This window comes from Lolium rigidum, chromosome 1 (assembly GCF_022539505.1).
Source record: "Lolium rigidum isolate FL_2022 chromosome 1, APGP_CSIRO_Lrig_0.1, whole genome shotgun sequence".
Classification (NCBI taxonomy): domain Eukaryota; kingdom Viridiplantae; phylum Streptophyta; class Magnoliopsida; order Poales; family Poaceae; genus Lolium; species Lolium rigidum.
This window is the reverse complement of record NC_061508.1, coordinates 340,846,256-340,861,085: the sequence shown is the minus strand read 5'-3', so window position 1 is coordinate 340,861,085 and position 14,830 is coordinate 340,846,256. Positions and strand designations below refer to the sequence as shown.

The following is a 14,830-nucleotide window of genomic DNA, read 5'->3' as shown; positions in this document are numbered from 1 at the left end:
ACTAGGAAATCTGATGCTCTCTGGTCCAGACTACAGAGGCTAGTACTAGTATTACTGTACTAGTACGAGCTACTGTGACTATCAAGATAATCCTCCAAAGACTTGTGCTCTGCTCGAGCCGCACACATCGCCACCGGTCGAACGATCGGCATCAGCGAACGGTCACAGCACAACAGCTGCACTTCAGTACATACACATATTATTGACGGCTTTTAGCCCATGCTTTGCTTGTGCGCATATAACGCAGAACAGAAGCCTCGCCGATGCCGATTGCCGACCAAAGGAAAGCCAACAAAGGTGCAGAAGATAAGGTGGTCACATGCACAAATCTACGATTTGGTCCGTATAGTTCCATGCTGTTACGGACAAATCGCCTCGCCCATCACCGGCTTCTTTTAAGATTCCTTTGGCAGTACGTAGCTCCATAATGTTTAGTTAATGGAATTCTTCTGCTTCGCTCGACGGTGGAGAAAAAACCCCACCAAAGCATTTTTCTCTTTTCGAGGGAAGGGGGTTTTCTCCGATTACAATTACCACACACTTTTAGGTCTAATCAAAGTTAAACTTTACAAAGTTTTCAAATATTTAGAAAAAATACAACACCAAAATCTATTTACTGGATCAATACTAATTATAAAATATACTTTAAATTATATCCATTTAATATTATGAATGTTGATTTTTCTTCTTCTATTCTTGGTCAAACTTGACAAAACCTTGATTTTGACTAAACCTAGAACGTGTGGTAATTGTGAATGGAGTCATGTGATGTGATGTGAGAAGTGCTGGAGGGTTGTGCTATTTCGTTATCTGAAAATCATGTGTTATGTCTTTGGTTATTTATAACACGTCTGTTTGTTTTTCGCAAAAAAAACACGTCTGTTTGTTGTATCTATTTGGTGTGCACACATAAACATGTTTAGTTCAAATGAAACAACGTGTGCTCGCATTAGCCGATTTCGTTCAAACTCATGCCAAATCTAAAGTTGAAATTTCAGAAAAGTTTCCCTACACACCCTTCATTTTCGGTACAATGTTATTTTTCTTTTATGTGGGTTAGTCAGAAAACATTTGGAATTTTCAATATTTGTTGCATTTACACCAACGACATATGCAGGGGTGTCACTTCTTGAACTGCAGTATGGGTTCACCGATTGAGTAAAACGGTATAACAAATAGAAACAGTATGATAGATGAAACAATCAGTGTTTTAAGTAGTGAGCTATAGCGATTTGAGCATAATGCGGCTAAATAAAACACATGTACAATTGCACTCTATAGTATCATTTAGCTTGACTTTAGCGCCACCCTAGCTGATTTGGAGGGTTGTCACTTCCTAAAATCATAATCATTTAAATCATTCGAGAAAACTTAAAGAACATGTTTGGTTCTCACCCAAAAGAACCCTCATTGAGTATTATTTCCTACGCGTATTAGGTTGCATATTGCGCCAAGCTAGAACTAGTTGCCTGTTGCACCGTCAGAGCGGGTGGAGCCTGTCAAGCTTCATGCACTAGCCAACGCAACCAAAAGTCCGAACGGATGAAAATAGCTAAGCAATCCACATATACACTCAACAGAGCCAGGGTAGGGTCTTGTTTTTTTCTGGACTTTGGACAACTTCCATTAAGTTTTTTTCCCCTAAGGGTCTAGTTTTACATGTATGATTTCAGGTGGTAGACTTAGTCGTTGAGATCAGTGTAGCCCCCTCTTTTCTCCATTTTGAAAAAAAAATGTAGTTCCTCTTTCATCCCTCTTTCGTATATCTACAAAATCAGTACAAATATATATGATACTAAAAAATATTACAAAACAAATACAAAATAGTATCATTTGTGCATTTCCAATCCATATAACTGTATATATAAGGATCAAAGTGGCACATCAAAGACCATGCAAAATAAAGCGCGCCTAACATTTTGAAACCGGGAGAGTAGTGAAATTTTGTACTATTTCCTTTTCAATTTTTGACTAGGCCAATTCAATGGCATTGGTATGATTATCACGTTTATACTGGTTAGTATATCTAACATTGTATTGGAGAATGAATTTTCGGCGCTACTTCAAGTAAATCACGTCAGTGTTAGCCCCCCTGAGACCAGTCCCACAACTTGCATAAAAATACTAGTACAAGGGGAAGACAGATTAGTAATTGTTACCTTGATCTTCTGTCTCCTGACATGATACGGGATAAGCAGGTGTGGCCACCTTGCAGTTGAATATCTTGTCAGGGATCTATTTATAGAAACTGATCTACTTCAGTTCATTTTAAAAGTGGATCCAAAATTATTGGTGTCAGGGGTCTGCCCGCCGTTTTCTGTCAGGACCTTGTCACATTCAGTTTTCTCTGTTATATTCCTGAATTACTAGATTGTAGACGGTTGTAGTAATGGAGTAGTTCGTATACACCTGTGGCCACTTTTATAGTACTCCCACCGTCCCGGAATATAAGATAAGATGTAGGACGTGGTGTTTTGGCTTATAGATCTACTAGACGCACTTATAACGTTTATTTCAAATGCATTTTAAAAATCAAAATATTTCAGAGAAAATCTTGTGTGCACATTCTATGTTACCATATAAAGTTTTATGGAAAATGATATTTAGTGTGGAGTGTGTCAAAAGAACAAAAAAAAAAATCTCGCGAATAGCTTTTTCGACAAAAAAACATATGTTAATATCGCGGAGATATCAATTACACCCAGCTTCTTGAACAACGCCATTGCCCTAATGGCATTATGGACGAACAAAGCCAAAAAAGAGAGAATAATTTCAAAAAAGAAAGATTTCGCTACAATGATCTATTCCTTAAGACAACAGTACTAACACCACCAAGATAGCACGAGAAATCAGCTTCTCCAAAAGCGATGCCTCCAAGAAGATAATAGTGCACAAGCGCCATCGTCACCCAGAAGAAAGTTCTTGCTCTCAAAACAATGCTTTCAATAAAAACATTGCTAGGCACAACCAATTAAAGCTAGACCTTCGATTTTCATCCTGAAAGGGAAGACTATAAACTTCTACTGTGACGTTGCTTCAATTCATGAATCACCAAGCCAATTCCTCATCGCCAACCAGACTCGAACCACCATTGCTAGCTCTCAGATCTCAGCTTCCATAACATTCTCCACCAGCATCAGGAAACAAGAAAGTGCCCCCTGATATTAACAACCAACAGCGCTTCGAAACGCTGCCTCCGAAACCAGAAAAAAAACAGGTGCGCACGACCAAATCCCACCCGATCCAGAAATCTTCGGGCATGAATTGCCTAGTGGAGTTTGCCAGCAGAACCTCTTGCAAATAGCTATTGTGCAGCAATGAAAATTATATTTTTTACACCGCCTATACAAATTGTATTTTCTCCGTAAAATGTATGTGGGAAGGTAGAATGTCTGGATTTAGACCGGATATTTTCTCCAGAATTTCCTAACATTTTCAAAAAAATGTTTTTTTGGGCAATAGGTGCATCTTCACGTATAAGCTAAATTGTTGAATAATGCTTTTTGGGAAATAGGTGCATCGTCTGCAAGATTCTATTAAAAAGAAAGTGTTGAAAAACTGATGATCCGTATCGCGGTGCTGTTTCTGAAGAAGCGAGCAATATTTTTCCCCAGCTGGCCGGAACGATTTCGAGAGTTAGTCCACACTCCACACCGACAAAGTCGCTATCGATCCCTGTCCGATTGATTGATCGATCGATCGCCACTGGTTATTTATACTGGCGCGTATCCCGTCCCGTATTGATTATTCAGCTGGCCTGCAGCTGCCGGCTTCCTTACGCTCTTGCACAGACACACACCAGTGTCGTCTTGGCTTCGCGTGCGTTCTCTGATGGCGACGCCGCGCTCTGCGCTCCTCCTGATCCTCCTCGCCGTCGGCACCCTCGCCGTGGCGCGGGGCGATGACTGCTGCGGGTACGACGTCGTGTCGGTGGCCGGGTCGGGGAGCGCGCTGTCGGCGCGGCTGGAGCTCGCCGGCGATGCGCCGGCGCTCGCGGAGCTCGGGCCTCACGTGCAGAGGCTCTCCCTCACTGCAAGGCAAGTTGAACTAGCACCATTGGTTGGGGTATGATGAGCTTTAGCTTCCTGATCACCGACCAGTTGTGATCACACAGTGTAGTTGGGCATAGCCCAGTGGTTGGGGTCGCAGTGGCGCACCCCAACGACCAGAGTTCGAATCCGCCGTAGAACGAATTTCTGGAATTCTCATGCCGAGGTCCCGCTTCTACTATATCATTTAGTGTCTAGTTCCTCCTAGCACTAATTCATTTTTTTTTTTTTTTTTTTTTTAGTGTGTAGAGTAATGTAGGGAGTACAGAGATAGAGTATTTGGGAGGGGCTGGAATTAGTATCGCTTCAGCCTTCAGGAAAAGATCTCAATTGTTTGTGATTTCTTCATGTTTCTGTAAGATTAGGGTTGATTTTGTGAAATGATTAGGACTACGTACCAGACATTAAGTGCTAGAGAAGACTGTTGGGGTACATGGCGAAAAGATAACTTAACGGACACCCAAAAAGGGTGAAGTGCTGTGAGGATCAAACGATCACACTGGGACTCGAACCCAGAATCTCCCGCTCCGGAGGCGAGCGCCTTATCCATTAGGCCATGCGACCACTTCGTTGATAATTTCGTAATCTACAGTTGTATCACTTCTCTTACCGTTTTCGTTTGTCATGCCATTTGCAGCCTGGAGACGGACACCCGGCTGCGCGTCCGCATCACCGACGCCGACCACCCGCGATGGGAGGTGCCGCAGGACATCATCCCGCGCCCCGCACCGGAGGACGTCCACCTCGACGCGCCACGCCAGGACAGCTCCGCCTCCTCGCCGCCGCGCACCCGCGTCCTGTCCACCGCCGGCTCCGACCTCGTCCTCACCATCCACGCCTCGCCATTCCGCTTCACCGTGTCCCGCCGCTCCACCGGCGACGTGCTCTTCGACACCTCCCCGACCCTCGTCTTCAAGGACCGGTACCTGGAGCTGACGTCGGCGCTGCCGGCGGGCCGGGCGTCGCTGTACGGGCTGGGCGAGCAGACCAAGCGCAGCTTCCGGCTGCGCCACAACGACACCTTCACGCTCTGGACCGCCGACATCGCCGCCTCCAACGTCGACCTCAACCTCTACGGCTCGCACCCCTTCTACATGGACGTGCGGCCCCCGGGAGCCGCGCACGGCGTGCTCCTCCTCAACAGCAACGGCATGGACGTCCTCTACGGCGGCTCCAGCGTCACCTACAAGGTCATCGGCGGCGTCCTCGACTTCTACTTCTTCGCCGGCCCGTCCCCTCTCGCCGTCGTCGACCAGTACACCCAGCTCGTCGGCCGGCCTGCCCCCATGCCGTACTGGTCGTTTGGTACGCGACCTTTAACATTGCATCCTTCTCGTCATCTTGTACTCTGCACATTCCTCTGTTTCTTGAACGAGTGTGGCATGGCGCTGCAGGGTTCCACCAGTGCAGGTACGGATACCTGAACGTGGATGACCTCAAGGGCGTGGTGGCCGGCTATGCCAAGGCCAAGATCCCGCTGGAGGTGATGTGGACGGACATCGACTACATGAACAAGTTCCAGGACTTCACCCTCAATCCGGCCAACTTCAGCTTCGCCGAGCTCCGCCCGTTCGTCGACCGCCTCCACCAGAACGGCCAGAAATACGTCCTCATCCTAGACCCAGGTACGTATACAACGGCAAGCAAGAGTTCGATCAAATGTACAGTACGAAGAATGGTGGCTGATCGATCTGGTCATGTGCAGGGATCAGCATCGACCCGACCTACGGAACGTTCATCCGTGGGATGCAGCAGGACATCTTCCTGAAGCGGAACGGCACAAACTTCCTCGGCAACGTGTGGCCGGGCGACGTCTACTTCCCGGACTTCATGAACCCGCGCGCCGCCGAGTTCTGGGCGCAGGAGATCTCCATCTTCCGGCGCACCATCCCCGTCGACGGGCTGTGGATCGACATGAACGAGATCTCCAACTTCTACGATCCGGTCCCGCTCAACGCGCTCGACGACCCGCCCTACCGGATCAACAACAGCGGCGTGCACCGCCCGATCAACAACAAGACCACGCCGGCCTCCGCAGTGCACTACGGCGGCGTCTCCGAGTACGACGCGCACAACCTCTTCGGCCTGCTCGAGTCCCGCGCCACCAACCACGCGTTGCTCCGGGACACCGGCCGCCGGCCGTTCGTGCTCAGCAGGTCCACGTTCGTCGGCTCCGGCCGGTACACGGCGCACTGGACTGGCGATAATGCCGCGAGCTGGACCGACCTCCGGTACTCCATCAACACCATGCTCAGCTTCGGCCTCTTCGGCGTGCCCATGATCGGCGCGGACATCTGTGGCTTCGGTGGCGACACCACCGAGGAGCTCTGCGGGCGGTGGATCCAGCTCGGCGCCTTCTACCCGTTCGCCAGGGACCACTCGGCGATCGGCACCGTCCGGCGAGAGCCGTACCTGTGGGCGTCGGTGGCGGCGTCGGCGAGGAAGTCGCTCGGGCTGCGGTACCGGCTGCTCCCGTACATGTACACGCTCATGCACGAGGCGCACACCACGGGGGCGCCCATCGCGCGGCCGCTCTTCTTCTCCTACCCGGAGGATGTCACCACGTACGGCGTGGACAGGCAGTTCCTGCTCGGCCGCGGCGTGCTCGTCTCGCCGGTGCTTGAGCAGGGCGCCACCACCGTCGACGCATACTTCCCCGCCGGCAGGTGGTTCTGCCTCTACAACCACTCGCTCGCCGTCGACACGCGCTCCGGCGAGCGCGTGACGCTCCCTGCGCTGCCGGACTCGCCGTACGTGCACGTTGCCGGCGGCAGCATCCTGCCGCTGCAGCAGAGCGCGATGACGACGGCCCAGGCTCGCCGGACGCCGTTCCACCTCGTGGTCGCGCTCGCGGAGGACGGCATGGCCGCCGGGGACCTGTTCCTGGACGACGGCGAGTCACCGGAGATGGGTGGGGCAAGAAGCGAGTTCAGCCTGGTGAAGTTCAGCTGCGCGACGTGGAGCTACGGCAAGATCAGGCTGAGGTCGCAGGTGGTGCACAACTCGTACGCGCCGAGCCGGACCCTGGTGATCAGCAAGGTGGTGATCATGGGGCTCCAGTCAACAGAGCCGCCCAAAAACTTCGCCGTCTATGTCAACGGCGCGGCGGTGCAGGCGAATAGGGCAGTCAGCACCAGTTACAGGAGCAGAGGAGGACTCGGCTCCGCCGACGTCGGCGGTCTGTCACTCGTCGTCGGAGAGGAATTCGAGCTGAAGGTCGCCATGTCCTATTAAGCTTTAGACAGTTTGAGCATTGGTGTATAAGATTGGATTGAATAAAGACAAGAAATTGAAGCCCAAATATATATGTGGCACCATCAAGGCATCAATTAGTTGATCCTTCTAGCAATTTAGTACTACATTAACTTTCATATGTGAAGCAATTCTTGTATAACAAATGGTCAGTGTGCACGGAAGGTAAACATTTTTCACCTTGAGATGACTCAGACGCTGCTGCATTCTTGATAAATGAAAATCCATCATTAGCACTCATTTGATGTTGCAAGAAGCCTTTTATTCCTTTATATAGAATTTTAGATAATAACAATCCACTTGTATAGAATCAATGATATGGGGAATATTATTTGCTGCTACTATCTATCCCTTTTCGATTGAAAGGTTGATTTGGCCACTATATAAACCACTAGGATTATCTACGTCAATACCTGACACCTAGCTCTTCAACTATGCAGCTACTCCACCGTCCTCATCAGAAACAATATATAGTTTCCTCATTGCAGCTCAGACACAGGCCGCTCATGAGGAAGCTGCATGCTGGAGATATCCTCCCGGGGAAGATGACCCAGCTGAGAACCTTCTCCCTCGGCATGGACTGCGCCTCCGAGCGTGGAATCATTTTTTAGCAATGGCAAGGTGCACTTCCTGTTCTTCCGGAAGACGAGGTAGAGAATTGCAGCGATATATATGAGCATGCCGAGGAACCCAAAGATTCCTGCGAATACTTGGGAGACTGTGGACATTCCACTGTGGAGGAGCAGCTTCACAAAGCTTGTTATCAGGAAATAGATGTTGATGATCATGATAAAAGAACCGATCACCCATGTTAGCACAGTAATCTGCATTGAAGTGCCAGTTAGATTTAAATCATAATGAGTAATGGGATCGCTGCAAAATTGTTGTGTATATCCAAGTTATGGGGGTGAACGACTTACGAATCTTGAATTTGTGTGCTGTCCCATCTTTGTTTTGCTACTAGTGAATTTAAGGAGTGGTACTAGAGCAAAAGGAAGCTCAAAGGATAGTATCATCTGCATATAACAGTGAGAAATTAATATCTAAAATTGGAATAGGGAAACAAACAACGTGTGACCTCAATGTGCTCTGAAGTATGCTATAAAGATTATCAGCAGAGTGATGGAATTACCGATGCAATGATAATCAACTGCCCAGCTGCTGAGGAGCCACCAATTAGTGACACAATCAGACTAGGCACAATTGCCAAGGACCTAGTTAGAAGGTTCCTTAACCAGGGCGTCATTCGCAGATCCAGAAACCCCTAGATTAAGAAACGAGTAAAGTTTATCCGCTGTTATATGACAATTCATACATGTGGAATATGATCTTTTTATTTTGCAGGTAAAAGACATAAACAGAGTATCTAAAAACAAGACAATTAAGCTTGCACTAGCAGTTCTAGATCTTAAAGTTCTGTAACTTTCATATCCATTTTCTTCAAAATTTATTTAAACAAGAAAAGTTGGAATATCTGGAATAGAAGAAAAAAAATACATTGGCAACAAAGTATTACAAAACTGAAGTTTTTGGGTGCACGGGGGAGGAATACTGCAGTATCTTGATACGGTAGTATTTCTCAGTTTTGGCCAAAACTGCAAGGCGTTTCGAAAATATTGTTTTAGCGTCCCTTCGGCCGATTATTTCGTTGGAAGACCGGTTAGATGCTTCCATGGCTGTTGCATTGATGGTCATTCCGTGAGTTCCCTTTGAATGTTTTAGCTGCAACTAATTATTACACCTATAAATAATGTGTTACCTCAAATTCTGCTACTAGTACGATCCATCTATCACGGTAATCTGGCCCTGGATAACAGGGAGAACCGGAGATGCGGTTTACCATGGGCACGAGCAAATTTCTCCATTTAGGAAAAAAGTGGTCGGAAGTGAAGTTTCTAATACTTAAAAAAAAATGTAGTTTTGGAGATACTTTAGTTTCCAAAACCACTGTATTACTTGGAACCAAACACCTTGAAGTATTCAATACTTTATTATGTTTGGAAACTGCAGTATTCCCATAATACTTCAGAAAAACGGAGCTCCAAAATGGGCCATAATGTTTTTTCCTACAATTATTTTCACCATGAACCTACATAAATCTCAGTAAGATACTAATGGCATTAACAATCACACACGTGGTTGAGTCTTCATGCATTGGAACAAGATATAGTGTGCAATTTAACTTTTCGTTTTACAAGATAGTAATAGAAGAGATTATAAAAAACCTGCATGACATATTGTCCTGCATAAGTTCCAGTAATTGTAGAACTCTGGCCAGATGCCAACAATGCAATCGCAAACACCTTTGAGCTCCAATTTCCGAGGACATTCTACAGCAACAGACAAAAGGAAAAGAAAAAAAAAACAGATCAGAACATATACTGAAATAAGGGACTTAGCAAGTCTATTTGAGAGCTCCTAATGCATGAGCTATACTTCTATGTAAATTTAGTAAAACTCAAATCCTCATAGTAAGGCATAATGCATTTTTGTCAGAAAGTGTTTCATATTTGTTGAAATAAGAAAATGCATCAGAGAGGTTTTTGCATACTCATGCAAATGCTCAGCTTAGCACATGATATATATATACAACAATGTTTTTCAACAAAAGTCTACCTAATCAGCACTAAACTTCTGTCAAAACCATACAGTTTCCACCACAGAATGAACAACATATCCTAAACTGTCAGCTAATACAACAATACAAAAACCATAACTATCTGACCAACCTTTAACAAGAATGAAGCTTTGTTAAGATCTAGATCTTGGCAATTCATCTGATCTTCAGGGTTCAAATTATCTGAACTGCAGACAGCACCACTGACAGATATGATAGATATGTTGATCAGAAAGGCTACTGTGAGGGCAAATGCACTTTCAATCATATAGAATCTACAGGCTTCCTGCAATAAGGTAGAAAATGTATGTTAACTTCATGTTTGTATTTCTGAAATTAGTAACAAAGAGTGCTATGAACAAATTGACTGTATGAGTCAATTTAGCAGAGCAGACCAGCAAGGTTTGAAAAATCCAGGTCAACATAGGATTTTGCCTTTTCGAACCATGGTCAACATAGGATATCAAATTAAGAGTATGATTAACACAATGGGTTAAGGTAAAGGTAGATTACTTTGATCCCATGAACTGACCGTGGCACTTTTCTTGATAGTACCAATGCTGAGTGGAGAAAAAGATTGTGCCTGCATTTTTTTTATCAAAAACATGAAAAAGGTCTGATGATAAAATTTATAAAAATGTTTGAGGGAACCGAGGGTATATGAAACTTACGGCATCACCATAGCACCAAGGAGTGAGATAGCAAGACCTGTAGCTCCATTTCCTTTAATTTCAGGAACAAAAAGGCCCCTCACAACTTCTGAAGAATTTGGTTTAGAATATCCAAGCTCAACCAAGAAACATGTTGCTATTAAAAATACCAGAAATGCTATCAGAAATTCCAATTTACGGACCTGTACAAAGGAAATCAATGTGCAACATGAGAAACAAGACAAATGCAAACACTGCTTGTGAATGAACGCACTAGAAGCAGATTTAAATAGTGATTTTGTTATATCACAAGTGACAACAAACATATTACCCCATCAAAGTCAAAAATAAATTGCCTATGGAGTCGAAACTTTATGGGAAAAAAATACTAACTTGTGAGAAATATTTCGAAAGAAAACATAACATGTTATTACCCCATATTGTTGTAGGAACAGGAGCATCAGAGTGCTGAGCCCAGTTATGAGAACACCACACCATATCGGGATTTTGAAGAGCATGTTCAAAGCAAAAGCAGTTCCAATTACTGAAACAAATAGGAAAACACGAAAGCTAATTAGATAAAAAAATACAACAGAGTCCACATAAAGTTGCATATGTCTGTTATATGCAACTTTAACTGACAGTTTTCACATCACAAACTGCCCTTTTAATTTAGATTTGGTTTATGGTATGACATCATCTGCGATATCCCGAAAAGTCTAAAATATTGAATCCAGGTAGCTTTGCAATTCAGTTAAAAATGCAACGAGTGCGGAAGAAGGTCAATTTTTACACATTTTAATACCTTCAGGGATGTCGCATGCAACTACAGCCAGTTCCGCGAGAATCCATAAGATGAAATTTGTGACCTTGGGATATTCGGCTCTGCAGTGCTCAGCAAGATGCTTCCCTATGATATAGCGAAAGTTATAAAATACATCAGCAACATTCACATGAAAAACAAAAACGCACAGCAAAAGAAGTGCTAGTGCTGCATATCTCATAATACTGACCAGTCACAACCCCTAGGCTGGCAGCAAGTGACTGGATTACAAGTGCAGCACAGGACGCAATAAGTATGATCCAAAGAAGCTGCAACCAAAAGAAGATAGTTATGGTTCCTTGTAGAGATGATCATGACATAGCAAGTTTGGTCTATAGAGTTCCCTACTTTAAAGGAAAGATAGGATGGACAGTACCCAAAATATGCTAGAGACAAGAGAAGAAAGGATGCACCTCATATTTGTAATGTGCTCCAGCCTGTAAATCCGTCTCGACTGCAAGAGAGCAATTTTATTGATCGTGAGCTGACAACGATAGCAAATTAGTTGAAATTAGCAATACATAGATCTAATCTTACAATTGCCAGGATCAATATACGCAATAGACACGAGAAATCCGGGCCCTATGTATGAAAATAAGTTCTTCCAACTAGTTTTCTGCAATAGGACAAAACAAGCAACAATTAGTTTTCTTCATCTGGATCGAGCATCCGGAAATAAAGTCAGCAAACAAACTGATTTGGGGCATCAGGTTAAAAACTGCAAATTCTATACATGTCACGACATCAGATCCACATGTAAGAATTATTTTTTCGAATGAACGAATGAGCCTAGCTAGTAAAGCATGCAAATCAACTGCCATGGCAATATTTTTGTTCTTTATTTTTCCAAAACCAATCAAGAACTATAAAAGCTTCAAGCACATGCTGCATACCTCAGAAATAACAATCTGATCAACATCTATGGTGTCGATAAGAGGGGTGCCGGCTCCATTGGAGAGGTTATTGTTCCCGGCGCTAGTCATAAACTGCGGCTGCGACGAGCATTGCCTCGGTCCACTCATCTTACTCTCTCCCAAGGACGCTCAAGCCGATGTGCTGCAAACACAATACAACAGGGGCCAGTTATTTATAGGTACGCTTTGCAATGACGCTAACTCACTGGCTTAAGTACCGAGAATATGCCTAGTGTGTAGGATAGCAAGAACCATAGCCACTAGCACGATAAGATAAGTTAAACGAACATCAAGACCAGAGAACAGTGGACAGCAGGAAAGATACAGTACACATGTGCACAAAAGTAGCAGTTTCAACCAATCTTAATCGATCGGGCAATAGGGACGAAGGTTGAGCCAAAGACGTCTACTTTAGACGGGAGGATAATATTCGTCTGAGCAAATTGGACGGTGTGGAGGTAAAGACACTTAACGTGTGATTACCAACGCAGCATCGATCGGGGAATATATATAGAAATAACAACAGTCGATGATATCTTCTACTAGCGGTGGCCAGTATTGAAATGCAAGCTTCGATTCAACGTACTCCTTTATCCCCATACGTACAGCTAAACAAATGGAACAGGATCCTACGGGCATGTGGCAAGAGGGAAGTAAAATAATGGAAAGGGGTTTAGAGTGGCTTAACCGTAAGTGGCATGAGGTCATCAATCTGAGACGCCACGAACAAAAAGATGGATTAGCCGCCCACGAGAGTTAAGGAATCTGGCTACGGAGGATGACACTCGATCACTAGCTATATCGCAAAGCTAAAAATGCTTGCTTTTGAGTTTATAAGGTGTGAGCTAATCAGTAATCACGGGACCGAAATTAAGGGCGGGTCTTGGCCTTTTGCATGCATGCGTGATGAATCTCTTTCCAGGATTCCTAGCAGAAATTCCGTCTCCTGGAGGAAACAAACGGGGAAGGGAAAAGCGATCACGAGCGACTTGCGAGGTCACCAGAGGAATTGCAGAAGTAAACCCAGAACCGAGAAGAAGAAAAACAGAGTTCCGCAAGATCGGCAGCGGGCGGCGGCGGCCGCCGCGGAGAGAAGAGGAGTTACGTGCACGGATCCGACGGGGGGCGGCGCGAGTCGCGTGGCCGGGAGTGAGGGGGCGTACCTGCGGTTGCTGGGGCAATAGAGCGGGCGCGGCGGAGACGTCGTCGTCGCCGGCTCTTCTTCTCCCGCTCGCCTCTGACAGGAGCAGAACAGGAGTCGCCGGGGCTTCTCGGTCGCGTGGTCCAACGGAGTCCAATCCGAGTAGGTTTTGTCCACGTCGTTCGCCTCCCCGGCAGCCGTCCGATCGAGCGGGCCTACGGATAGGGGGCGAAGAGTTCTTGCAGAAACACGAAGTCTTGGCATGAATGCAGTGCCGTCACTGCCGCTGTCAGTTTCTGCATGAGAAAATCTCGATATATACTACTCCATATACAATCTTCTGTTTTGTCCTTGTTGATTTATTCCACCCAGCTAGTACCCTACGTTCTTGCGGGACTGAATTTATATTGATCATCGTTACCACTTGATTATCTCGATAAGCATATTTTGGTCAAAGATGGCGGTTTCCTTGGTGGGCAAAATTGCGACTGAACATGAACCATGACGTTTTTAAAGCAAACAATTCAACTTTATGAATTGACCTAAGAAAATATAAATCTAGACAAAGGACCTAAAATGATCACGGGCCGAAAAAGACAATGTTGAACAAGTACCACCATAAGATATGCATGGACACAAAACAAAACATATAAGTTGAAAGCCGTATCTCCCTGTCCCTACTGGTGCTCGACGCCTACTTGCAGCCAAGTGATTCGTTCCCGGCGGCAAGAAGGTTGCCAGTGGGGGTGGGTTCTCGCCGGATGAAAGAGTTCGAGTTCATTCTCTCCATTCCTTGGCGGCGACGCTTTGAGGATGCCGGCGAGCGGCGACAGCGCTGCTCCAGGACTTGATTGCTTTTCCATACTTTGTTCTGGGGTGTTCTCTGTAAAGTTACATGCCTCATCCTCAAACATGGTAGCTGCAAATGCATCATCATCCTCCTCACTCTCATGATCTTCCTCCCCTTTCTCATGTTTATCCTCATCACCCCACAAGTTGACATAGATAATGGATATGGGGACACCTGAGCTAGTTATTGTGTATCATCTCTCTCCCCCATTGAGATTTTTTCCTCTAGTGAACCGGATCCATTCTTCGCCGCTAAGATTTATTGGGATTTTCCCTCTGGATGGATCTTCGGGCGCGATAGTAGGTAGGTCGCAACATATTGAAACAAACCCTAGGGACCAGAAAACGTGTTGCATTGTGATCCAAATTCATATGCTAAAGGGAGGCTAACTTCTGACGAGCGGAGCGAGGCCCGTCGTCGGTAGGCTTGGGCCGAAGCGTAGCGTACGGTACGGATCGTTGGCACCACCTATATATACATCTTGTAAGCCGCCGACTAGGGTTTATCAGATTATAAGATAACCCACGGCTGACG

At 45.7% G+C, this 14,830-nt stretch overlaps 2 protein-coding genes and 1 non-coding gene across 3 annotated transcripts; 1 reads left to right on the top strand and 2 right to left on the bottom strand.

Annotated features, from left to right (window-relative positions):
• The first annotated feature begins 3,798 nt into the window (after nucleotides 1-3,798).
• On the top strand, nucleotides 3,799-7,350 carry LOC124701019 (probable alpha-glucosidase Os06g0675700). The gene is made up of 4 exons (XM_047233083.1): nucleotides 3,799-4,037; nucleotides 4,687-5,354; nucleotides 5,444-5,674; nucleotides 5,755-7,350. The coding sequence occupies exons 1-4, from the start codon at nucleotides 3,832-3,834 to the stop codon at nucleotides 7,281-7,283; spliced, it is 2,634 nt and encodes an 877-aa protein (XP_047089039.1). The 5' UTR covers nucleotides 3,799-3,831; the 3' UTR covers nucleotides 7,284-7,350.
• On the bottom strand, nucleotides 4,541-4,613 carry TRNAR-CCG. Its single transcript has one exon. It is a non-coding gene; the product is annotated as a tRNA-Arg (tRNA).
• A 196-nt stretch (nucleotides 7,351-7,546) lies between the features above and the next one.
• LOC124701009 (metal transporter Nramp3) lies at nucleotides 7,547-12,433 on the bottom strand. Its single transcript, XM_047233072.1, has 13 exons — nucleotides 12,285-12,433; nucleotides 11,929-12,007; nucleotides 11,805-11,845; nucleotides 11,582-11,660; nucleotides 11,374-11,478; nucleotides 11,003-11,112; nucleotides 10,590-10,771; nucleotides 10,432-10,501; nucleotides 10,031-10,204; nucleotides 9,527-9,631; nucleotides 8,434-8,565; nucleotides 8,222-8,317; nucleotides 7,547-8,125 (listed from the first exon to the last, which is right to left on the bottom strand). Exons 1-13 carry the CDS (start codon nucleotides 12,411-12,413, stop codon nucleotides 7,781-7,783), a joined length of 1,647 nt encoding a protein of 548 aa, XP_047089028.1. The 5' UTR covers nucleotides 12,414-12,433; the 3' UTR covers nucleotides 7,547-7,780.
• Between the last annotated feature and the right edge of the window lie 2,397 nt (nucleotides 12,434-14,830).

Excerpts from the sequence above, each read along its gene's own strand:
- LOC124701019 (XM_047233083.1), top strand. The coding sequence starts at position 3,832 with ATGGCGACGCCGCGCTCTGCGCTCCTCCTGATCCTCCTCGCCGTCGGC. Across the intron at positions 4,038-4,686 it reads AGGCTCTCCCTCACTGCAAG|CCTGGAGACGGACACCCGGC; the intron begins GCAAGTTGAACT and ends TGCCATTTGCAG. Across the intron at positions 5,675-5,754 it reads CGTCCTCATCCTAGACCCAG|GGATCAGCATCGACCCGACC; the intron begins GTACGTATACAA and ends GGTCATGTGCAG.
- LOC124701009 (XM_047233072.1), bottom strand. The coding sequence starts at position 12,413 with ATGAGTGGACCGAGGCAATGCTCGTCGCAGCCGCAGTTTATGACTAGC. Across the intron at positions 10,502-10,589 it reads CTTGGTGCTATGGTGATGCC|GCACAATCTTTTTCTCCACT; the intron begins GTAAGTTTCATA and ends AAAAAAATGCAG. Across the intron at positions 10,205-10,431 it reads GGTCAGTTCATGGGATCAAA|GAAGCCTGTAGATTCTATAT; the intron begins GTAATCTACCTT and ends ACCTTATTGCAG.